General features: G+C 37.4%; 1 protein-coding gene across 18 annotated transcripts in view; it reads left to right on the top strand.

The window, feature by feature from the left end:
* caska (calcium/calmodulin-dependent serine protein kinase a) overlaps positions 1–27,420 on the top strand; it is a 180,938-nt gene that overhangs the window by 70,473 nt on the left and 83,045 nt on the right. For all 18 annotated transcript variants that reach the window (XM_067444088.1, XM_067444096.1, XM_067444097.1 and 15 more), the window contains exon 2: positions 26,669–26,781. In XM_067444088.1, the coding sequence (XP_067300189.1) occupies positions 26,669–26,781 (113 nt within the window). The remainder of the gene's footprint in view (positions 1–26,668; positions 26,782–27,420) is intronic.

The following is a 27,420-nucleotide window of genomic DNA, read 5'->3' as shown; positions in this document are numbered from 1 at the left end:
AAGGCTCTTCTGCCGCCAGCGCTGCTTGATCCGATGCATTGCGACAGCCGTTTGGAAAACAGTGAGTTTCAAACGCATAGGGATTAATTCTTTTTGCCTAATTGAATAATTATAGAATATGTGCCAGTCCGCTTTTCATGTCTCAGTGGCTGACTGGAATTCAGGAGACCCTCATGGAGGATTTGTGTGTACACGAACTCTCGGCTCCTATGTGCCATAATGCATACCGTCTCTTAAGTTTTAGGGGGCCCTTCGTGAGGACAGGGCTTCAGTGAAGTTCCTCTGTGGCACTGCACGTATCTCTTGGAATGCATTGAGGATTTACAATTTATCGATGTCTGTAGAACTGCACCTGTTTGCTTTTTTTTTCTTGCATTTTCACAGCCGAGACATATGCAGGACTTAGAGTAACAATTGGAATGAAGGAATAAGTTATCAATTTCATATATATAATTTATATATATAAATTATATAAATTTATATATGTATAAAATGCATTTATACATATTATACAATAAGAATTAAATTTAAAAAAATGTTAATTTTCCATTAACATATCCATTCATTTAATTTGCATATATATTATACACAAAAGTTTAATTCATGTTTTAAAATTAAATTAAACAATAAACTAGCAATTTACTAAATGATTTTAAGCATTAATGCATTAAAAAACATTTGCTGGTGGAGTTAAAAATTACCATGACAGTACACCATGACATGACAGACAGAGTTAAGAATAGAGCTGTCTGTGGAATTTTTATCGTTTTACGACGTATCAAGATTAGTATAGGCTATATTAATATAAAAGTTGTGCATGTCCTTCGCAAGCAAAGCACTTGTGTCTGATGTTTCGGCTTCGGTTTCCACAAAAAGAACATTCATGAACGAGAAAATAAAGTGTGGGACAGGCTTGATGTTAAACAGAGTTATTAAGTGCAATAAGCTAACAAAATGATCTCAATGCGATACTAACGCTGACTGCCACTTAATTTCTCTCATTTCTCTCTGTTTTTTCCAAACAATCCTACCCATTTACCAACCGCATGACAAGCGCCTTTTAAGCGTTACAACAGCTATAAGTGGAATGGAGAGGAAAACGTCAGGCATTTAATTAAATTTGTAGACACTCAGGTGGTGGTTGTGATAGTAGGAGTCATTGTCAGCTCTAGTGGACCAGAACCGCCACAGTGGGGCCACCTTAAGATACACACTAGTACACAGTTGCAGATTAATAGTTGTTAGTGATCTGAAATTCTGAATGAGACCTCATGTCACAATTGGCCTTTTCTAGTGTTTTATTTAGATTCATAATGTTCAGAAGATGTTAGCATGCTGGCAGCTCGGTGTACAGTGCTGAAGTACCTTGGCAAAGTTAGGGCAAAACTAAATGAATAGGTCACACACAGTTGATCGATGGAATCAATGGAGAGTTCATACATTTGCTTGCGTTTCACTCTGCCCGACAAGTGTTTGATACAGCACTGTCTGCCTCTTCAGACTCTGCAGTCACATGCTCCTTCATCAATCATATGTGTGGATCGTATCAGACACGATCCACACACACTGTGTGTTTGGTTGCACACATTTACACATCAAGTATTTGATAATTTGTGATATTTGCTAAATATAAATCTGTGCCTAATATTCTCATTTAAGCAATAAAGTTGTTTGCATGAAAAACAGTTCAAAACTTTGTTTAGGAAGATTTATTGAAATGAATACATGTATTCAGCAAGAATGCATTCAATTGATCCAAATTTGACTGTTACAATTTTTTTTTCTTTTGAGCTTTCTATTCCTCATAGAATATGAAAAAAGTATCATAGTTTCCACAAAATATGAAGCAGCACAAATGTTTTCAACATTGATAATAAGACTCAAGCACAAATTTAGCATATTAGAATGGTTTCTGAAGGATCGTATGTCACTGAAGACTGGAGTAATGATGCTGAAAATGTAACTATGCATTTATTGTAGAAAATGTGTCTTGTTATAAATCCAGTGGTTTGTAGTTTAGGTCTATCTTGAATACAGTTTGAGGAACCTTGTGCGCAAGTCTTCTGGGAGTGAAGAATGACCGGAGGGCGTTATGACTCTCAGCCGTCACATACTGCATCACTGATTTAATCTGTGCCTTCCTAATTCTGTCTCTCTAGAAGATCAGAGTGTGTCGGCTGCATTTCAAAACCCAGTGAGCTTCTGAGCTAGACCGCATTTGTGGACACTAGCACAACTATGATGCACCAAAAAGCCACCTTGGTCAACAGCTCAGTAGATTTTGGGACACAGCCAGTGTCATTCACCCACACACACACACACACACACACACACACACACACACACACACACACACACACACACACACACACACACACACACACACACACACACACACACATACATGTGCATAACAGGAAGCCAGATGTAATGAGATTTGTAAGATTAACATTAAAAAAACGGTGAATGTGTGTGCGGTAAAAGTGCTGAGTCAAACCACTTGATCGGACCGATAACCGAGCCAAATGCACACACTGAGCATGTTTGAGGCACAGGCCTCTGCTGCACAGGATGAAATGCTGTTCCTCTGGCCTTCTTCCAAAGAAGAAAGGAAGCAGGCTTACAGTGAAGAGTAGTAAGGTGGTGGAGGGCTAGAAATGTGATTAGAGTGTCAGCAGGGCAGTGAGCAGACGGATGGTAATGCTTGAAATGGAGTCGCGTGTCTCATAAATATTCCTTGGTGGAGGCTTTATGGAGTAACACAGACTGCTTGTTTGTGTCATGGCAATGCAGGTCACACGTTCACGTGCATGTTATTTTGTAAATTTGAACATATACTTCTTTATTATTGCAATTTTTTTAGATTCCGTGGGTGTATGCTTCTATTCTTCTACATTTATACGGCAACAATACTGAGACACAAACGCACCTAACCTTATACCCTCATGTAAAGGAGGGGCAGCTGTGGGGCTGGACAACTGATGAAGTATTATACTAGGAATAATGGAATAACTGGGGTGCAGTATTAACAGTTATTATTTCACATTGAGTCCTCGATTGCAGTGCTGAAGAGTTGATTAGATGGTCAATCAGCCCCCTGGTGAGCTGATAAGCACTTTAAGCCTTTGGTTCTGACACAGATGTGACCTCTAATAGTGCTAGAATAATGAAGCTGTAAAGTCTAACGGCTTTGCCTTCAGGTTAGTAGATGCTGGTTTGAATCTTTTTCATATCAAGTAACTACACTGTAAAAAATTATTGAGAAAAAAAGTTACCTGGTTGCCTTAAAATTTTGAGTTCATTGAAATTATAATTTTGAGTTAATACAATGAAAATGTTTTGAGATTCGACAACCTTTATTAAAAGATTTTGTAAGCATATAGGCTAATTGTGTGTTTTATTTCTGATGATGCAGTGAAGCATGCCAAATAGTGCTATTTTCATGATTCATCAATTTTTTTATGTGGTTCAGATACAATAATATTTTGAGTTTCTATTTATAAAAAAAAAATGTCCTTCATTGTATCAACACAATGTTTTTATTTCAATGAACTCAAAATTTTAAGGCAACCAGGTTACTAACTTAAGTTAAACCAACAAAAACCAACAATTTTTTTTTACAGTGTAATACACTGTAAATATATATATACATATATATATATTAAATGCAGTAGCCTACAACAAATAGAACCGTGCTGTAGTAGAAATACTTTTGAATTAATTTAATTAAATGTGCTTAATTGACGTGAAAAATAAGAAGGTAATTGAGTTAAGTTTAAGTCAATTCAATAAGAATAATAGAGCTGTCACGATATCAGATTTTCACCTCACGATTATTGTGGCCAAAAGAATTCATGATAACAATACTCCTAACAGACAAATACATTTATCAAAAAAACGAGTGTAGGGAGTTGGAGAGAGAGCGTTAAAAAAAGACTTGAACTTGAAAACATTTATTTTATTGTTCATTCATGTTTATTTTATGCTTATCAATGAACTAGAAGGAAGGGATGATCGGTTCATGAGCAGCTTTAACTGAGACTCTACAGTAATCACTAAACACATTAAACAGCCACACAAAACACCATTTCTCCACAATGTATTTTCTTTACATTCTTTACATGAGAACATGTATGTCGCATGAGAGGCCCATGGCGTCGGACATAGAATGCTTAGTTCTTGTCAAACTCTGTGACTGAGGTGAGTGAGCATTCTGTTTTTTTCTCAGTGTCAAGTCTTTTTTTATCCACTGCGCTGTTTCTCTTGCTGACTGCAGCATGGAGAGCGAAAATTGAAAGTTTGAGTCTGATTACATTGAGAAGGGTTGAGACGGATTACCTGTCTCTGATTGCCAGTGGAGTGGACTGTCTCTCTTTATCTCTCTTTCTCCTGTTTCCTGTTCCCTTTAAATCTGTTACACTGTGCCCAACTGGCACGGAGGCCTGGAAAGACTTACTGCTCATCACCCACAGTGCCTGCCACGACAAATGGAGGAAATTCCATTAATTTGACTCTTTGTATCTTTTCTTTAAAAAAAATTCATAGCACTTTTATCCACAGATGTTTCTCTGCTAGCTTTACTGATTTGTATTATTGAACTAGTCTGTACTAGTTGGGCGTCAGTGTTTAATCTACAACTCGCCACTGAGGTTGTTGATGCCAGCTGGAGGCTGCATTGATCTTGTGTGTTCTGCCCGCTGCGGAGAGAGGCACAGCAGGCATTGCATTGGGCAGCCCAGGGCTCCTAGCCACACGGACAACAGATCTCTCCACGTCTGCTCCATCAAGATTTGCCCTGGCAGCATTGCTTTCTGATTAGCTGTGGCAGCTGTGGCCAACAGGGCGGTGTGCCCAGCTGGCACAGGTACCTGATTTGGCAGCTGCTTTCAATAAAGAGCTTCTGACACCAGCTGGCCACTAGAGGACCAGCAAACAGAGGAAAGTGAAAGGCAAATATAGAGAGAGAGAGAGAGAGATTACTACAGCATCATCACTAGTGGTTAAGTGATATTGATTTTTTGAATGCCGATATCTTTGAGAAATAAAGCGCATGTACTTTGTATTTTTATAGTTTGTAAGAATAAATATTTTAAAAATGTGTTTAAAATAAAGACTTCTCAATTATGTAATCCTTTAATTTACTTTTACAGTATGTTACTGAATACATTAAAACAAATATGAATAAAAGGAAGTAAACTGTATCTAACAGGGCACTCAGTAATCTGGTGTTTTTTAAATTTTATTTTTATAGAAACAAGGAAACTACTTTTACAGCGCAGTGAAAATGACATGGATAGTGGAAAATTGGATAAAATGCAGAGTACTTTCAAAATTAAGGGTTTAAAGTCTGTCAATCATGCGTCTGATCTCCCTTCTGTTCACATTCAGCTCTCACAGACGGACCGTCACACACAGAATACAAACTTTTTTTCCTCACCCTCATGTTGTTCCAAACCTGTATTCAAATCTAGGATGAAATCTTAGAATGAAGTCTTCTTAAGAAAAATTATAGCAATTAAAGCTTTGTCTGCAAAATGCTTTACATAAAATATGAAATTGTCATACAATACAAACAGTAAAAACGTCTAAGAAAAACTGAATGGACTAATAAAATAAGAAAGCAAAATGCATTAAAATGGCAGATCATATCTTGTAGTAGTAATTATCATACTTTAGTTCATTTATATATGTTTATTTTTATGATTTAGTTGATTAATCTTTGTATTTAACAGACCATAATTTAAATTGCTTTTTGCTAAAAAAAAAAAAAAAAAAAAGTTTCCCTCTGCAGCATAAATCTCATTTTTGTTCATTTACATAAAAATGCAAGCTTTGAGCGCTAAGAAAGTTTTCTATATTACACAAATCTTTTGCATTGATGTTTACTTCTGTTTTATGGAAAACATCTAATTTTTTTTTCATTAAAGACAGAAAGTCATACAGGTTTGGAACAAAATAAAGGTGAGTAAATGATGAACAAATTTTATGATGACACTTTATCTAGTTAATTTTCTTTTTTAATGAAATGTTTTCTTCCTCATGAACTTTTCTCTCTAATGAAAGTTTAATGGGATAGTTAAAGGGATAGTTCACTTTGAAATTAAATTTTGATATGTTTTATCTTACCTCATGGGCATCCGAGATGTAGAAGTATTTGTTTCCCCAGTAGTTTCAATTTTGATCATTTTAGTTCAAACCGTTCTTGTCTGTGCCTCACATAATGCAGGTCTATGGTCACCACCTCAAAGAGCATACACAGAGAAGTCCAAATTAAACAATCCCCCATCGTAAGAACACACTGATGGCCTAAGACACAAAACGAGCGGTGTGTGGGAGAAAACGAACAGTATTTATATCGTTTTACCTCTTGTACACCACTACGCCCGACTGATACGAGGGCACGCGTGCGTGTTTCCTGAGGTAAAAACGATAGAAATACTGTTCATTTTCTCCCACAAACCGCTCGTTTCATGTCTTAGGCCATCAGTGTGTACTTACGATGGGGGATTGTTTAATTTGGACTTCTCTGTGTATGCTCTTTGAGGTGGTGACCATAGACCTGCTTTATGTGAGGCACAGACAAGAACGATGATCACAATTGAAACTACTGGGGAAACAAATACTCCTACATCTCGGATGCCCATGAGGTAAGCTAAAACATATCAAAATTTAATTTCAAAGTGAACTATCCCTTTAACTATCCCATTAAACTTTCATTAGAGAGAAAAGTTCATGAGGAAGAAAACATTTCATTAAAAAAGAAAATTAACTAGATAAAGTGTTTGTTTAATGAAATGCTTTGTATCTTGGGAATTCAATTTGTATCTGATTGCAATCAAATGTGGACAAAAATGTAGAGCATTATTTGTTCAATACATCTGAATACATGAAGACAAAAATAAAACTTATCTTCATGCCTGTGATAGGACATGACAAACTTGACATCTTTTCTAGTGACTTTCCACCTCTTCTTGTCTCTAGAAATTAAGTTTGAAAATGTTCACCATTCTAGCTTATGTATCATCTTCAGTTATTTGCTGTGGTAAGTGCTTTCTACAGCTCATGCAGTCATCTGTGTGTTTGTGTGTGTGTGTTGGCCAGCGCTGACAGGAAATCATTAGCACTGTCTGGGAGGAAAGGTGCAGAGTGACGCGGCTCTAATGGAAGCTAAGGTTGCTGTCTGCTCTGCCACAGACCCCTGGGGAGCGCCTTGAGCATCTAACCGCCTGTCTGTCTGCTGTCCCCGGCTCTCTGCCTGTCTCCCCGTCTCCTGTCTCTTGCTCCTTCACTCTTCGTCTATCCCTGGCTTTTTTATGCACATCGCTCTGGAGCTCATATCATGACTTCCGCCGCTGCTGCAGCTTTCTTAAGTTTAGCGACTCGTCACTGATCTCACATCAGTTTGGCTTTGCTTACCTTGAGGCTAGTTTGTTTATTTTCCGCTGAAAACCAGGATGTGTTTGGTGCTGGATGTCTTAAGGCATTGCTGTCTAGTTTACAAAACTTCTTCTGACCTGAGATCAGGTCTTCCACTCCATCTGGAGATTGCACAGCCAGACAGGCCAGGCCTTACACCTACTGCGAGCTAAACAGGTGTGTGGTTATTGCTCTGTACCTCTGTGGTTTGGCAGTTTATTACTGCTTGAATCTCTGCAGCAGTGTGTGTTAGCGGGGGTGAGCAGGCACGTCTTTAAACAACTGTCTCTTCCTGTGATGCAGCCAACGTATTGTTTTTCTTTAACTGCCAATGAAAGGAGATTGTCAGAACAGAGCGAAACAAAGAGACAAAGAAAAGTGCACATTACCTTGGAGGAATCATTCACAGTTGGGGGAAAACCTTGAGATCGTTGATTCTTGTAGACATCTTTAATATTTACAGCTTTTATTTGTATTTTTTTGTTCTGTTACTTGTTTTCCCAGAACATTCTAGTATTCATATATTTAAAAATATCTCTTTGAAACAGCAAAACAGTGTATTGTTCGATTTTGATATCAGGCTGTTGGTTATTAAAGTCATTCTGTTGTCGAGCTTATGGCTTAGCGAGTTAGGATGCTTGACAGAGCCCCTGCAGACGCATCTCTCCCACTTAAGACTAGCATTTAGAATTTGAATAAACTGCAAAAGATTCTTCCGTGTCAAATTTGAGTTTGTATGAATTCACATTAAACCTAATACTGTACCATATTTGATGTGCAAATTGCTTAGGCCTTTTTATCATCATCAAATATCATGATCAAAAACACAAAAACAGAACTTACTTTTAGGGCATAGTTTAAGTAGGCGAATTAGGATGCAGCAAAAGACTTTAGTTGGTGATTGGCTTATTTATTTGGAATGCAGGACTTATTCCACCATATTGCACATTGCACTTTCTCCTACTCGTAGTAATATGAGTGCACTGTCTTTGTATATCTAAAGTCTTTGCCTTTATAATAATTCTAAAAATGTCCTCCTTCAGATCGTGATGCACTTTTCAAAAGTAAAAAGTAAAAGATCTCAGTCATCATTAGCAGATTAACAAAAATCTGCTTTCTGTCATGGAAAGTCCTAGACTTTAATAAGAGCTTCATAAGCTGATATCCTGGAGGAAGTCTAGAGCTACTCCAGGACTAAATTTTAAACTAAAACTACCAGGAGGCAAGTTTAACTGTAGATGAATGTTGTGTTTTAAAGAAGTCAGAGGAATAGCGAAGATCAATATACATATACATATTACTTGAGTAGCTCCAGCCTTTCTCCAGGAAATTAATAATTCATACAACTTATTTGCAGTTCTTTTGTTTTTATATTCTTCCACATCATTAAATAACTATTTCAATGTCCATCCACAGATTTCCCAAAACAGTAAGGTAATAAAGTGGATCATTTTTACCTGAAGTTGTCTTGTTCTTGTAGATGCATGTTCATTTGCATTGAACTAATTACAAATATATTTTCCAGGCATTTCTTATCTTTGATTCCACAGCTGATGTCTGCAGTTTTTCTTTGCTATCTGCTTTAAAAGAGTTTTCTCTTGTTCAGTTTTTTTATTAGTAATGTTTCTGCTGTCATTGTTTCCTTGGATTTGCTTCTCAGTTTCATACAAATTTAAGCTTTTCATGGTTCATTCCATGTTTTATAGGCAGCCTTGGTCGTGCTAATTCAGATTAGCACAGTTGTCTTTAAATGAATCTTGTTTATTTTAGTTCAGTGCTTCATAATCCAGGGGCCTGTTCTTTGTACGTGGGTTACTCAATTATCTGAGTCATTTTTCTGTTTGATTTCATATGATTTGACATGATCCAGGATTGTTGCAAAAGGTCTGTAAGCTCAAACCTGCTCGGGAGCATTTCATATAAACTATAAACTTATATTTATTTCATGTAAAACTGTGTTAAATGTTAAACTGACTTTAAAAAATTAGTTACATCTTGTATAACTAATAAAAACAAGTTTAACATTGCTTAACTTATTTTGATGAGTTAAAACAATGTAAAAACATATGTTGACTTAACTTATTGAACATATAATTTTTTACAGTGTACTTAAACACAGTCAGTTATGTGAGCGTAAACAGCGTTTCTGTTTATTAGATCCATGCATGAGGTCGTGTGACCAACCAGCTGCTGCTTGTCACTAATGTTAATCGAACAACAAAAGATAAAAAGGAAATCAGTTACTTTCCTTCACTGAATAACTTCAGTAGATTTAATAAGAATCAGTCCAATTTACACAGTAGCGTCTATGTAATTTTCTTTCTTTCTTTCTTTCTTTCTTTCTTTCTTTCTTTCTTTCTTTCTTTCTTTCTTTCTTTCTTTCTTTCTTTCTTCAGAACTACTGTTAAATACACCTACTGTAGATCTGTTTGTTGTATGTGTATTGGATTTGTAATGTGTGTCTTTGTTCTTATCTTTAACAACAAAGATGAAATAATTGAATAAAGATTTTCATCTTCCACTCTTACTTTGACCTAAATGCTCTGTGATTTTTTTTATGTCTACATTTTTAAAACAGAGATATTAGTTTAGCTGTACTGCTCAGTCACAGGCAAATTAGTGAAACATGAAAAAAATGTGATAACCATGAATCTTGATTTTACTAAAAAAACATTGTGATATTATATTTTTACCATATTGCCCACCCTATTGTGAGTGCTTGCGCTCAGCAGACTGCTGATAAGAGAACGAGGGGAGGAGAAGAGAAATGAGCCGCTTTATTCTCCTGAAAATATGCTAATAAAATTCACTTAGGCTTCATTTCCCAAATGTTTGCTCTCTCCTCAGAAGTAACGTTTGATTGTTTCTTCTTCCTTCCTTGGGGGACTTTCCTGTGTTGTTGTTGTTATTCTGCTGTAGGGCTTTTGACTGCCGCTGACATGAACTGATTTTTTTGTACACATTTCAGATTTGTGTGTCAATGTGTGCATGTTATTTGCTGCATTCCGAGCATTAGTTGCCAAGCATTAAATATTTCTCCCTCTTTCTATATTACACACCCTCACTATCTTGTTAAACAGTTTTTTTAGTCATCCTAACTAAGCATGTTCCTGATATGACAGCTATTTCAATGGGTTAAAATGTTCCATATGTTATTATGTCCGTGTTATTATTTGTGTGTTAGGAGTTACTTAAAGCAGCACATGTTAACATATCGGGTTTAGAAAAGTAAAAATCCCATTCATCCTATTGCTTATATTTTTTTCCGATATACTGATATTTTTTTTTAACTCATTTTGGCCAATGCCATCCAATATATACAAATAATTTAATATTATTTGTGTGCTTTCATTATTTGTTTACTTTTCATGTTTTAGTCTTACAAGTAGGCCCCACACACTACTATTACTATTGACTGGTGTTGCAAAAAAAAAAAAAAAAAAAAAGTGAAATATGCCTAGAAATCACCCCAAAAAAGTATTGTGTGCTTTCTTTACTGAGTTGAATATCTCCAGATTTGAACTCTAGTTGTCAGAAGTCAGAATGACAGTTGACAGATGTGAATATGATAACTTCTTTTTGTGACGTACACAACGTGTATATTCACCTCAGAGTAGAAAGTACATGGATTGTATTTCATGTTGTGTTTTTCTTAGCAAGTTAAAACATAGTTAAAAAGGAGTAAACTCAACTGCGATGCTATTAGAGTCTCACGTAATTGTGTACAGAAGACCAATGGCTAAGGTCAGCATTTGCATGAAATACATAAAGTATTATTATAATTTTTTTTGTATTATTTTTAACCAATTTATATTTGGAGGGCCAGTCCACGTGGGATATACAACAGGTGTAACATCGGACCATTTTGTGATACTTTTGCAACTTTTTTTTTAGTTAATTTTTTTACAGCTTGATGCTGGTGGAAATTCACAGCAATTATATGGACAAGCATGAGCAGGACATTTTTTATTAAATAAAATTGTGGTATGAACAGGAAAGAAAGGCATTAGATTTACACCAGGGTGAGTAAATGATGACTTCCTTTTAGGTTGAACTAACCCTTTAAATACACAGTCTTTCACCTCTTTTTGTAATGTTGTGATTCAACTCATAGCTGGTTGGTTTGGTTCATGGTTTAACTCTTTTAACAAGGATTTTTATTTTTTAAATCTCTTTGTGGGGGAGGGGGGTGCTGAAAAATTGGATGATCTATCTGTATAAATCTACTGTAAATGCGACTCTCTAATTCACTTTATTTGAGAAGCGAGCACTTATTATGTTTCTCAGAAGCTAGTGGCCTGTAGACAGCGAGGCAGCTCTGAAATATTTGAAACATAGCTGCTCAGTCTCTGACTCTTTGTACCAGCACCACAAATAGAGCAGTCAGTAAAAACAGACTCCACACTCCCTCCAGTTTTCCAGCGTGTGTTTTTTGCAGGCAGGTGGTATGTGAGTATTGACTGTTGTGAGCTGTCAGAGATGCGGGGGGCAGAAATACTGCATGTCCCCTCACACCCCTCCTCTTTCTCCACTTCGCTGAAGGCTATTATATCCACTCGCTGGGCCATGGACGAGCATGCTGTAAAACACATGACATTTACAGTACTACTGACCTCTTTTCGTGATGAATTCCCTTTGTAAGGACACGGAGGGACTTTCTTTAAATCACGTTCCTGGGACAGATGGGGATGCTAGAATAAGGGATTTTTTTTTTAGCTAAATTGGTGGGTTTTATGATTCACATATCTCACCTGCCCTGGTGGACTTGTCTCTAAAGACGTTTCTAACTTGTGTGGGAGTTTGTATCCAGGCTGACGTTGTTGTTTTGATTTGCTAGGGCTGAAAAGAGTTAAGTTCCTGGAGTATCAGTGCCTTTTCTTTTCTGTTAGGCCGTGTTGCCTCTAGGCCTGTCATGATTACATAATAGACTGTTTGTTAACGGTTTTGTGCACTTTGATATCTAATCACATATTGCCATGAAATTTCAAATGAATATAGCAATGCCAAGATTTTTTGTAGTGCATTATGGGAGAGTACACAAAAACAGTTTAAACTGTGGTGTGGGTCGATTATAATATGCATTGTGAACAAGTGCTCAAGGCTGAAACCTTTTTCACGTTTGATTTTTTTAAAGGGGTGGTGAAATGAGAAGTCAACTTTCCCTTGAGCTTTTGATATATAAAAGGTCATGGTAATATAAGATTATCCTGTAAGTTTCAGAGCTGAAAACATCCTTGTTAATCAAAGAAAAGCTTTAATTGACACCAGGCCCAGAAAACGATCGTGCGCATCTTGACTTCATCGCATGCCGAAATGCGCCTCTACAGCACATCTAATCCAGTAGCCCCGCCCACCGACTCTTTCGAGCCGCAAAGAAGATAGCAAGCTATTGCGCTATTTGTGGAAGAAAAGTCACTGCATAAGCTTTCTTCCCATCATAATATTAGGAATGTGTGGTTGAACTTTATTTTTAATGAAGTTCTAGCTAACGTGGGGAAGACATTCGTGTGTTTGCTTCATTTCACTGCGGAATCGTTTGAAAAAAAAATCTCAGGTTGATGCTGGATTTGCAGACATTTGAGATTAAAACACAATGCTGTTTCTTCTATATTGAATCCGACAGGAATGTTGCAACACACTTGTGTGTGTAATATGATTTTTTTATATGTAATAGTAATGCATTGTTATAGATTGTTTTGCTTATGTGTACGTGTCTAACAGAACATACCTTTAGCACGCTGGACTCAGACATCCCGGGGCTATGTGTTTTCCAGACGGGCTACCAAAAGCCCGTCGGCAGGCCGGTTGAACACTTCTTGTTCTGCGTTGTTATCTCTCTCTTGACTTGACATTTGAAGGGCGTGTGTGTGTGTGTGTGTGTGTGTGTGTGTGTGTGTGTGTGTGTGTGTGTGTGTGTGTGTGTGTGTGTGTGTGTGTGTGTGTGTGTGTGTGTGTGTGTGTGTGTGTGTGTGTGTGTGTGTGTGTGTGTGTGTGTGTGTGTGTGTGTGTGTGTGTGTGTGTGTGTGTGTGTGTGCACGGTTGACTGACCGTGCAGGCTATATAATACAAAACTATTGGAGAAAATAGCCTATTAGTTATGATGTTTTTGAATGTAAAAACCACATGAGCGTCATTAGTTGACCTCAGACATATATAAAGTGACAGTATAAAAAATCAGACAGTATAAAAAATGTAAAAAAGCCAGTTCATGACATCTTTAAAAGAATGTTTTTGAAGAAATAGCTTTTCTTTGTTTTATAAAAAAAAGTAATTGAAAACATTTTTATGCACTTTTTTTTTTTTAATTAATTGTCTGTTTAACATTTATTAAATTGTTTAACAGTTGTTAAATAAATGTACTTTTTTATTATTATTATTATTTGATTTTCTTATTATTTATTTAAATAAAATGACTTTTCTGCTTCAAGTCAGTTAAACAAAGTTAGACTTTTAAAAACCCTGGCCTAATACAATTGTTCACTGAGCAGATGAGTTCAGGTCGCGCTATCGTGCAGCTGCACTCCTCCAAGACTTCCTGAATGTTCCGTGGAGAGCCGGAGCAGTATAATTTTCTCTAAAGGCCTCCTTTTCACCCTCTGCATCCAGCTACCACAGATCATCCGCTTTCCATTGTGGTTTCAGTGGCTCTAATCTTTATCAAATTAGCCACTGAGATGCAGATTTCCTTTCCTTTTAGTCCCGTTTCCTTTATGAATTATTCACTTGAGCGGGTTTTTTATTTAAACCCCACTTTTCCCCCTTCTTCTTGTCTCCTAGATGGCAAGCAATTTTGGAGATGATTTTCACAGTCTACAGCAGTTCAAACTCTTGTGCTGGAGCGATGTCAGTGTCTTCATCATCTAGATTTACATCTCACTCTAATGAAATATCTATTGCCCTGTCCGTGAACACAATCAGTCAACCCTTTTATCAGTTAAATACCAGCTAATTCTGCCATAAAAAGCGGGAGTGAGTTCTTGTGTTAATTATGTGCCGTACAGCGCAGTGCAGTTTATTAACAAAAGTGCAAGAAATTGGACACTGTTGAACACACAGCCTTTTCATATCTGGTTATAATGAATATGGCCTCAATTCCTTGAGGCCATATGCGAGTGGTTTTGTAACTCTAAACCTCATTTGATTCAATTAAATGAGTTCTTGTTCTTGATTTAATACGATTGTTGAATTGCGTAATTAATGTAACTTCAAAATGACAAAAAATGGAAGGAATTGTTTTATATTAGCTAATGAATATTAATGAACGTGTATTAATAATGAATAGTATACATAAAATGAACCTGGATTAATAATTGATGTATAAAATATAAATAATACTAAAAACATTAAACCTTATTGTAAAGCAATTACCTTTTTTAAAGTTCTGCAGCTGACTACCATGATTTTATCTTGTTAGAAGCTCAAATTAATGTATGCTAGACTACACACTCTCATGCTTGGATGAACATATTTTTCTTGAATGCTAGTTCCTGTCTCTTCCTCTGTTTTACTAACTCTAGTGCCCATATTTACTTGTCTCTGAAACACAAGATGAGTTGACTCAGCATGGCGTTTATGATGTTTGTTTTGAGTGGCTAATGCAAACGTTAGTCAAGGCCTAAACTAGCATTTACGATTCTTCATGTGCCTGTTACTGCAGTGAGATCCTTCCATTTTGTTTTATGCATTGGCCTAAGTTACGCATATTGACAAATGTACGCGCACCTGTGCACACACACAGAGCCTTTGCCTTGTGTAAAACGAACATTATTTCTGTGCTTTTGAAGTGCTAAAGATGGACTTTAACATGGGTAGTAGCATCGTTCCTATTCAAACTGATTTTGAATAAAGATGAAGGTTTTTTGTAGGCCAATTATTGTCAATGCTGCAAACTTGTCAGTGTTTTGAGTCTAAAAATGTAATTTATAATGTAATTGATTAATACATTGAATGCATTGAACAACAAACACTTCTGACATTAGGAGTGTGAATCTTCACACGATTCAATTAGTTTACGATTATCATTGTCAACAATTCGATTCGCTATCACAATGAGTTGCATCTTTACTTTTCTATATTACTGCACTGTAAAAAAAATGTTGATTTTTATTGGTTTAACTTAAAAAAGTAAGTAACCTGGTTGCCTTAAAATGCTGTGTTTATTGAACTTAAAAATTATAGTTGATACAATGAAGGAAATTTGTTCAATAAATAGAAACTCAAAATATTTTGGTATCTGAACCACATAAAAAATGTGATAAATCATGAAAAAGCACTATTTGGCATGCTTCACTGGGTCATCAGAAATAAAACACACACAATTACCCAATATGCTTACAAAATCGTTTAATAATATTATAATAAATGTTGTCGAATCTCCAAAAATGTTCATTGTATTAACTCAAAATTTTGAGTTCATTGTAATTAAAATTTTAAGGCAACCAAGTAACTTTTTTTCTAAATAATTTTTTACAGTGTGCACATGCCTATATTTTAGTCTATAAATACAAGCTGTCAGATATATGAACAAACTTTTTATTTGTTCTGAAAGTAGCAATCATCAAACACAACTTAAGTCTGAACACAGCAGATGACAGGACCATTCAGAGCTAACTCTAGTAAATACTAAAAGGGCATGAAACTGTCAGGTGTACTTACGGTAACGCTCACACACATGCATTCGCGCACACTTGCACTGGACTCGAGAACACGCTCGCAGCCTCGCACGTACACGACGCAGCCTCACGTGTACACACTCGAGCTCACATACTCTAAATGTTAAAATAGTAGGTGCAGTTTTTATTACTCGCTTTTGTACCTTCCTCAGCAATTTTACACTAGTGCAAGAAGCGTGTATGTGCCGAATGATGTCAGAGAAACGTCAGGAGGCTATCAATTATGGTATATTATTGAATCGATGCAGAATCGTCCATGTCTGCAACGCGATGCATCGATTTATTTCAACGCCACTATCTGACAAGAGGCAAAGCAAGGCAAGTTTATTTATATAGCACATTTCATACACAGTGGCAATTCAATTGGTCAAAGAGGTCAACCCGCTTTAAATTGTGCAGCTTAAAGTTAGTTTGAAGCTTTTAATGTAAGTCACCTCATGTTTTAGACACTTGTTCAGCTCACTCTGTTATCTTTCAGATGCTTTTGCGACATCAAAGAATATAAACTATATCGTCCCATTCTTTGGGGGTCCTATTCTTTGACACTCTGCGTTTCAAATTACATCCTGCACACATGTTCCAAACATGCAGTGGTTAAAATGATGCTTCTGTTCAGTACGCTTGCAAGAGACCCGTATTTAAAATGTTCGATACAAATATGTGTACTGTTACGCCGCTATAAAGATTTAACATTTTTTTTGACTGCAGTGTGGCTTGGTTTCACCAGCATACAGCCCTGAGCTGTCAGGTGTCCTGCAGGTACCCACGCACACATGCCGTCTGAGAAGTTATCTTCCGCAGGAGAAACCCTACACCTACGCCATCATCTCTTGCTCACTGTAACAGATACCAGCTGTCACAAACACCAGCGTTCTTCCCCTGCCAGCCTGCCCGCTGTGCCTCTGACCGATTCTCTCATCCTCCACTATATCTCTACTTCTCTTCTCTCTCATCTTCCTGTGTCACCTCTGTGCCTCTTTTGCTGTTTTTCACTCTGCATTTTCTTCCTTCCTCATATTTCTGCCTGCCAGCACATTTTCCCCTGTCATGCACCACTGCAGAGGACATCTTCTCTGTCCATCATTATTTATGATACCTGCGTTCAGCACTCTTGCACAGAAAGACACTTCAATGAAATATTCACCTGCTCAACTTACGGCAAAGTGGTTTACCCAGGCTTGTTTATCCTGCATATGTGACCTGTACCCGCTGTTCTCATGTCTGCACTAGTCTTATCTAATCTGCCTGGTTCTTTCTGGCACCAAACACGGCATCCCTGCTGCGTGATACAGCATGTCGCTGCTTGTGCCTGTCATCTATAGCAGCTGCTGGGAGCGAGCGGCCGATGCACACTTACTGCACCGCTTCGGTTCACAAAGACTTTCATGATGCCATGATACATCTGCACAGGAGGGCACCTCACAGGTTGCTCTCTGCTCATGTCTAATGCCCTTTCTTTTTCCCTGAAAAAAGAAAGTTTCTTTTCATTTGTTTTTAAGTAGTTGGGTGCACACTGTATGATTTTGGCCATCTGAGAATGTTGAGAATCCTAAAAGATTCCTCTGATCCTATGACCAAATCTGAAGTCTTTAGCCGAATTCGCACGGGATTAGCATTATCTGGGGACCTCGAAGTAAAAATTCCCCCGCAAATTACCTACCATATTTCGCCGAACACTGAGGTCCTGTGATGATAGTAATCCAGTGCGAATCGGCATCTCTGTTGTTTGACCAGGATTGGGCGGATCGTATATAATTTTTGCAAGGTTTTTTGTTTCCTGTGCGGATTTCTATCTTTATCTTTCACGAAGAATGGAGGATGTATTCATAATGCGCACCGTTATGAATTCCCACACGGATTATACTTTCACTTTAGAATTAGCCTATCAATTTGGGAGCAAATTGCTTGAATAGCGTGTTTAATATTAATATCAATACTATTTTCTTAATGAAAAACAGAACAGAACAGTACAATGACAAGCTCGCTTAAATAAGTGCTTTTACATTTAGGTTTGTATATAGCCGTACATTGTCAGCTTCTCACTCGTGATAAATGAAATCTGACTCCTGCCGCTGGTCTGTGGTCAATTCAGTTTTTAATTGTAACGTCTGTTCTCTAAATGAACGAAAAGATTTTTATTACAACAATCAAAACGATATTGATACATATGACTATTTATGATTTCATTCAGCTATGTGTATAACGAAAAAACATTTACAAGTCTTGACATCATATCCGAGAGATAAGTCAGTAAATTTGAGTAAAATCACAGGCTTATCTCGTGCGAATGTGCCACGCAAAACTCGGATGTGGGGGAGTCATTTCTAAATCACAGAGGTCCCTAGATAATACTAATCCTGTGCGAATAGGGCTTTTGATAGCTAGTTTGACATGTTTGCCCACCGCAGATTGATCGTTGCAATTAAATTTGACCTCGGATGAAATTCTGGCAGTTTCAGAAGATTTAATTCACAGTCCTGTAGTGTGACGACAATGACAACCATCAAACCTAAAAATCAAACCAAATCAAAGCACCAAACCTGATGACGTATTTAGTAAAGCCGGGTGCACACTGTGCGATTTTAGCCACAATTTGGCCGTCTGGGACAAATTTAGCAAATCCTAAAAGATTCCTCTGATCCTAGGCTAAAATCTGACGTCTTTGGTCGTTAGTTTGACATGTTCACCGGCAGCCGATTAATGAGCGCTGCGATCAAATTTTACCTCAGATGAAATTCTGGTAGTGTCAGAAGATTTGGCACACAATCCTGCAGTGTGACTTCTCCTACGACGACAGTCAAATATCTCCGTTTTTCAAGACAAACTATGACCAAAACGAGTACTAGAGATTTCTTTGTAGCCAGCATTTCAGTCCCGCGTGTAATGCAGCTCACCGTCACTGAACGCGTCATTCATTGATGATATAAAACTCCGGGTGAGTTTTCTTGCGCGCGTCGGTTTTTAGCGCACCTTAACTATCGTGCAGTCTGACATAATGTCAACTGAGATCTTACAGTGTGACATGGCGATCATGTTTGTACAGTCTGACAAGGGACATTCGCAAAGGATTTTGAAAAATCGCACAGTGTGCAGGACCCATAAGGCAATAGTCTTAGCCTGATGCCCACGGACGGCTGGCTGAACGTCTGATGCATATTGCACACTTTTCTGGAAACACTCTGAAAACGAGTTTCAAAGCTGTCATCTGATTGGTTGAATTCTATTTGTTCTATTTTGTTGAATTCCAAGTGTTTTACGCAGAACAAAACTAACTGTGATTGGTTGCATTACATATCATCCTCTTAGGCGATCTCGACCAATAAAAGCTCCAATTAGATCCTTCTGCCGTCAGTCTGAAGGTCTGACCACATAAGACTATGTAGAGAGTGGAGCGTATGGCTGCATGATTAATCGAAATCGAACCGCAAACGCGAATTGGGTTATGTGCAATTATGAAAGCTTTATATTAAAGAATAAAGATAATTATTTGAATTAAACGTGTTATTGAAGAGTGGCTCTTTGATCAGGAGTAAACACAGTTCTGTCTGAAAGACTGTAAGTTTGAGTCGCTCATAACATGAGTTTGAACCATTCATAAACCTGTTGTCCAACAAAAAACAACGTTTAATAACATTGTTTTAACTCACTTCATGTTGTCAGTCGACGAGTGTTTGTGAGCTGATGTGGCTTCTTATCACAAAATGAGGCAGACAATGCTTTATTTTATAGTATTCTATACAGTGTTGAAGTCTATGTCAATCAGCACTGTGAATTAGGGTGAACTGTGAACAGCATTATGAAAATACCCGTGAAGGCTTGAAGAACTCGAATACACTATCTTGGTGCAGTTGTTTTTATTGTCTTCATGTTTAATCAAAGCGTTTCTATCTTCTTTTTAGTTAGTGTACAGCGCTAGCATCACATTAGAGATTTTCTGAAATCGTTTACTTCTCTGGGGCAAATGTGGATGCATGATGTATGAATGAAACTTTTGGGTATAGGAGTTTTTCCCTCACAGTGGATGCAGAGGCTCATATTACATAATGAAGACATAGACTTTGAAAAAATTGATATAACAGATCCCCCCCCCCCCCCCAACAAATCCTTAAACATTTCTAGTGATTTTTAGTCATAGGCTATCTACATATTAACAGCAGTTTTTTTTTTTGTAAAAAAAAGTTTTTTTGCAAACTATAAATATAATAATAATAATAATTATTATTATTATTATTATTATTAATTATAATAGGATATTGTTATAGTTATTCTTAAATACTCTATTTAATACTTTATAAATACTCTACACTATTTTTTTAATAATGAAAATAATTATAATAGTAATATTTCTTATTTTGTTAAATATTTGAATTTATCAATAATAAAAATCATAGTTTTTAGTCTTACTAATAAACAAAAAATGTTATAGACATACACTTTTCATTTGTAAAAAAAAAAAAAAAGCTTTTTAAATCGCAATTTTTACCAAAATAATCACATTGATTTTTTCCTAAATCGTGCAGCTACTAGTGAGACAAAAAAACACCACTTGCTCCACACGTCATCTTCGTTTTTTCCCATTTTTATTTTCAAGACAAGCCATGATCAAAATTAACACTAGAGACTTTTTGTTTGATAGCCACAATTTCAATCCCACATGCAATGCTCACACTCACAAGTCACAGATTGATGTAAAACTATGTATGAGTTTTTATAGGTGCGTCTGTTTTTTAAGGCGCGAGTCTGTGTTAACTGAGTTCCCACAGTGTGACATGGTTTAAAGCGGGTATCGTGTTCATAGTCTGACAAGCTCTTTTTTGCTCTCTGTGTGAAACTTCTTTGGAGGTAGTAGTATAATGAAAAGCTTTATATAAAATATAATTAATCTGAATTAATTAATAAAATAAATTAGATCCTACTGAAAAACACTGCAATTTCAGAGACATGGTATTATTATAACTGTCTAGGTGAAAAGTCTCCTGATGAACTTAAAAATATTGATTGTTCAGATCTTGTAATTTCAGTTGTTATATTATAGAATATTACAGCAAGAAAAAACTTTTTCCCACAAATGGAACAGTCAGTCTGTTTAGTCTGCCAATGCCATCACACTCTACCACAATGAACTCCTTCAGGACCCAACAGTGCAGATGCACACAGCCCTGATACCTTAAAGAGACAGCTTAGTGTAAACTAAATGATATTTGCATTTCTGGTTAATGTTATATGCGTCATGTCTTTTACATAACTTCTAGGCGACATTTGCACTATGAACAACATGAGGACCATGACAGATTGAGTAGATAAAGCCCTTTCAGATATTATGGTGTTTCTCTGTGTCATGTATCCACATTTCTAGCAGTTTAGCCTGGTCGAGTCAAGCTCTGAGCTCCGCGTGGCCGCTCCCCGGCTTTCTGCCAGTAAGCGGCTTTGCGCTACACGCCATCTGCTCCTGCAGTTTGTGTTGGGGAAAACACAGCCCCTCTCGCACCCGTATTAGCAAGATATAGTGATGATAATAAGCTCCCAACCACCTCTTCAATTTGCATTCTTCTCCAGTTTGCCTGGTATTGCAATTTTATTGCTGAATCAGAATGGACTTGTGCTTTAAATGCAGATTGCATTATTTATTAAGAACCATCTGCTTGTTTTTTAGGGTCTTGAAGGTCAGCAGACGGGTGTAAGGACATGAGATTAGATTTTCTTTACGTTAATCGTTGACATGAACAGTCTTAAAGCAGTACTGCTTATAATATTATGATAATGTGTAAGGTCATGTTAACACTTTAAAAGTTGTTTTGTCATGTAAAGGTCGTTCAACAAAAAAAAAAATTCCTAGCTCTGTTAATTCATTGTGTCTATGTCCATTTCAAAATCTCACGTTATGTGAAACTGATGTTTTTTACATTAATTGTGACGTGCCAAAAAATACCCTTTAACCTTGTGGCTTATTGCTTTAGTAATGCTTAGCCAAAAATTCTCAGTTTTAAAACTATTTTACTCATGACTCCTATAGGACACCCAACACACCTCTGTTTTTGTGCGCTTTTTAAAATGTAATTGTGGAGATGTCCTATGTTTTATCACAGCTCTGTCTGAAAAATGTTGCCATCTATGTCCTTTCTACATAAACTGAGCATTAACTGCACATTTCAGACAGCATTATTTTTTTTAAACTGTCATTGGAATGATCCGATGACAGTATCTCAGGAGACAGGAAGTGAAGCTAACAGGAGTTGGACGTGCCTTGATGCCTTCCTACCTACCTGGAATGCATCCTCTAAAAGCAGCATTTTTCAGCTTTCGTTCGCAGCCACGGTCTTGTATTGCTGCTCTCCAAACACTTTGTCCTCCACAGGTTCACTGCACCTGCAGTTTGTTAACAGTTCAACCAAAAAACTCAGATGACAGGAAGTCAGCATTCAGCCAGAAAGTGTTCTCTCCGGAGCGCTGACCTGGGAACTGTACAGAGAGGTTCTGACAACACATATTTCATAAAGTCTGTCTATTTTTATGTCTGTCTGGGTAACTGTGGGTCAGAGTGAACTGGGTCGTCTGTAATGAAATGTAACTCGCATACTTGAGGAGGAGGGTGAAAATTCTTACAGACTTGCCGGCAGTAATATAGAGAATAAATGTCAAGTTTGAAAATGTAGCCACCCTGAGCTTAGTGTATTGTATATAAATATCACACCGCACATTTTCCCTCACTGTAGAGGAAAAATGTTTCATTATTATGCGAGGAGATTATCTGATCTGACAAGCTTGAAGCTAAGTCCTAGACTTGGATAAAGTGACTTTTTAAAAATATTTAATTTGCTTAGTTTTATTTAATGTTTTATAATAGCCTCATAATATGAGAAATAAAATGTTCCTTTCTTAAAAATTAGTGTAATATGTCGGTGGGATATTATACATTTAGATGCTCATAATAAACAAACAATCCACTTTAAGAAGATACAAGACCCATTCACATTGCGTCCTGTCTGTATTTATGGAGTAATGACCGACTGACTGTGCATCATCTTTACCCATAGCACAAAAAGACATGTCGGCAATCAACCCACTGCACACAAACCGAAGCAAAACTTGCTCCAGAGGTCTCTTTGCCGCCATCTCTCTTCAGGCCTGCAGAATCACTGAGCTCATGCTGAGGAGGGTTAAAGGCTTTGGGAAATCTGATCACAGCTCTTCATGGAAAGCCAACCTCTCTCCAGCTTCTCTGCTCCCCGCTGTTCCTCAAACACTCTGCGCACACAGAGCATTCCCATCATTCTCATCGCTGCTGTGAGCATTCCTTCGTTCCTAGAAAGAGGACAGACTTCTCATTTCAGCCGCTCAACTTGTGTCTATTGAACCATGCACAGTGCGGCTAAATAACGACTGTGTTGAAGCTGAAAATCTCACTGTTGCCTCAAAAAACTGTCATATGAGGCATATACATTAGCTGTAATAACAGTCAGTTTCTTTGCGGTTCACTGCTTATATACATAATGTTGAACTTTGTTACCTTGTTAACAAATAATGCCACCTCAAATTGATCCAAAAACGAATGACTTCTGGGCACTTTGTTTCTATGAATTCTGTCACTGTGAATATTTTTGTTGTTGTTGAATGGATTATAGCTGTGTAATCTCACCATTTAAAGATTCAATTTAACAGCTTTATAGGTCAGAACAGCAAGTCAGCTACAATAGCTCAATTATTTTGAGAGTAGAGGAAACAAATGCAATGCTGGGACCAACTAAATGAAAAAACGTTCACACTGGAGGTTCAGGCTTATTTTCTGTTGGAAAAGGTCTAGATTTTTACTGACAATTATTGTTATTAGCTCTCTTACAGAATTGCTGAAGACACCTGTGGGTCAATGATACAAACACCAGTCATAGACTGATAAATCAGACTTTTAAACTTTTGGGATTATCATCTTTGGAAATTTGGTTGATTTTACAGAAATTGCAATTAACAGAAGTGTTGGCAATGGATGATGAACTCTATTATTTAATTTTGAGTAAATGAATAAAATAGTTTATTTCAGCAACTTAAACACCCCATTTACCATCATTAAAGGTGTCATGAGCTTGCTTTTTAATATTTTTAATACTGTTGTCTGAGAAGTAATAGGATATTTTCTACCCTGGTTTTGAGGCTCTCTCACAGAACGCTGGGTTTTGATGGGTGGGCCGCACTGGAGACTTGTAAGTAAATGCCCACTGCTATGATTGGATAAGCTTTGAGCTTCAGCACCCCTGTGAGTACACGTGAGGGATTGTTTTAAAAAAGCGTATGGAGAAACGGCAGCCGGAATTATTTGCCCCGCAGGGCTCGCAAAATGTCTTTATCAAACAAACACAGAGTGCGCACAAGCCTCATCGCAAAGTCAGACAAATCAACGCATGATCAAAACTCATTTTTGAAATATCAAGTCAGTTTACAACACACTTGATAGTAGGGATGGGACGATACACTTAAACTCACGATACGATGCACCTCGATATGCCAGGGTTACGATACGATACGTCACGATACGATATCAAAATATATATTTTTTTTTTTTACCACCAAAGTAATGTTCTTAAACGAACGGTAGGATTTTTCTCTTTTTTTGCATTTTGGTTCTATGTTGTTTAAAAAAAAGAAGAATTTTTAGAAGTCCGCGACCACATCTTAAACAGGGGTGCCAATAATTGTGGAGGGCACTGTAGGGCTGTCAATCGATTAAAATATTGAATCGCGATTAACTGCCTGATTGTCATGAGTTAACTCGATTTTAAATCGCACCTTTTTAGCAATTGTAAATGTATCTTAAATTAAGTTTAAATTAAGTTTTTAATACTCTAATCAACATAGGTATGGACAAATATGCATGTTTTATGCAAATGTACATTTATTATTAGTGAAACCATACTTATTCAATAATAATCAATACAGCATGAAGACTAGACATATCAAAGGTCATAGATATGTTTATCTAAGAAATTGTTCTCTTAAGCCTAAACTTAAAAATAATGAGTAAGTAACTGTTAGTGATTTCTCTCATTTTAAGAATATAAAGGGAGTTTTTACACTGGCAGTTTAATTCAGAACAGGGCAAAGTTCGTATGAAAAATTGTTAATGTGTACCAGTGAGCGAACCAGAACCACACCATACCTGGAGGAGGTCCATATTACACGAGTAGGAATATAGTGCGGCCCCTTTAAGAGATCCGCATTTCCTGTTGAACTGCCGGTATTTTGCGCGTGCGCGCCGAACTGGGCCGCGACCCGCGATTCACGTGGACAGTGTGAAGAAGACGGACTCGGGAGCGCGCTTGTTCAGGAAAGTAACCTGTGCATTCGTTTTAGCCGATTGTAATGTATTTAGTTCAATAAAACAGGCGTACTGTAAGCGGGGTGATGGTGTTAATGATTTACCTCAGACATGAGCGAGAGTGAGCTGCAGTGCATCGCGCTCAGACTGCAGAGAATGTGCTCAGTGAAAAAACGCCCTTTCTGGAGTCTAATAAAAGTTAAACAGAAAATATGGTAGTTTGTGTAGGCAATAACTGCATTTTTGGTTTAGAATATTAATGCTAATGTCAACCCTTTTCTTTCCCTATTAATGTTTGCTGCTGCACCCCAATCTCATTCTACGCAAATCATGCAGCAGTGCCATCTATCTTTATTTCGCGATACATATTTTTCGACCTCGATGCGTTTCGTCACGTTTTGTATCGCGATATTTTGTCAAACGATATTTCGTCCCATCCCTACTTGATAGCCTGTCTGGAAAACACACAGCCCGGGACGTTGGGCTTTGCAAGGCCTGGCCCATAGGCTACATGTCCGAGTTCTATTAGTGATCACGAGTTGTAGCACAACAGCTTGAATAGGCTAAAGGATTCTCCAAGCACTGTGACAGCATGCTAAGTTATGGCACTAACACATAACAATAGATATCAAACAATATGTAACAATGCAATTTACTCACAAAAGTGTGTTGTTTCATTCATTTATGTAATATCATCCTGTCTGCAAACCCAGTCTCTTGTTTACAAGTGAATCTGTGGTTAAATGAAGCAATAAACACGCAATGTCTTCCCCACGTGAGCTGGATAGTAATTAAAAATAAAGTTCATCCATGTATTCATAATATTGGAATCTTAATGAAGCTTATGCGGCATGTTTATTGCTTGGAAGTTCGATCCGGTTTAGCTCCAGGTAGGCCTGTGTTTTTATCATGTCAGGCACGAGTCGTGGTTGGGGGCGTACTTCTTCTTCTGTTGAGGCGGTGTTTCACCACACTGACGTCACAGCCTGGCACATTCTGAGATATCACGCTTGCTGAGCCAGCTGTCAATAAAAGCCTTTCTTTGACTAACAAGGACATTTTCTGCTCTGAAACTTAAAGGATATTCTTATATTACCTATCATGATCGTTTATATATCAAAAGCTCAAGGGAAAGTTGATTTGTTAATTCATGACCCCTTTAAATCATCATATATCAGGATTATTTTGACAGTTGTTCATCCTGCCATGATATTGATTTCATCGAAAAACCCGAAATGTGCAGGACTAATTTACCTGTTTGTTTCCTTTCCAGGGGGCCATTTAGTGTGGTAAGAAGATGCATCAACAGGGAGACTGGTCAACAGTTTGCAGTGAAGATTGTGGATGTGGCCAAATTCACCTCCAGCCCTGGCCTCAGCACAGAGGGTAAAACACGTAAACTCTTTTGTCCTCAACTGTTTTCCTCTTCAGGTGATGATTTCGTGGAGAATTCATCAGCGTGACCTTTCCAGAGCTCAAAATACATATTCAGTGTTTTCTCATGAATTATCACTGAATTATTTTTCATATGGCTGGAAATGAACAAAACTGATTGTCTGTGTGTGTGTTGATTTGATCAGCCACTCTCTAATCAGGACTTTTGGATAGGAAATCCTGTTCTAATGCAAAGTAAACAGTCTAGACCACCAGCTCGCTTCCTAAACGCCTGCGGTAACAGTAACTTGTACAGCTGTCCAAAACTTGCTGTGGAATTAGCTTTTCTTTGTTGATGTGAAAATAGATGAAGTGTTGCTTGGCTGTAACATATATACATAATACCATGAGTGGGCAGCATGTGTTTTGCTGAGATAGGCCTGCTGAGCATACAGCACTTTGCAGTGGAATAGAGTAATCTTGAAGACCTGACACTTTGTAGCGTGCTTTATGTGTGATCACATATTTCATCTTAAACGGCACCTTAGGGAGCTTCTAGAAACAGTAGGGCTTCGTAGGGTATTCCATGTGAGTCTTGCTTGGTGTGTGTGTGTGCGTTGCTTCGGCTAGATGTTTCACAAGCTGTGTATG

The sequence above is a fragment of the Pseudorasbora parva genome, chromosome 5 (genome assembly GCF_024679245.1).
Source record: "Pseudorasbora parva isolate DD20220531a chromosome 5, ASM2467924v1, whole genome shotgun sequence".
Taxonomy (NCBI): Eukaryota; Metazoa; Chordata; class Actinopteri; order Cypriniformes; family Gobionidae; genus Pseudorasbora; species Pseudorasbora parva.
Note: the sequence above shows the minus strand (reverse complement) of the source record. Positions and strands in the feature narration are given on the sequence as shown.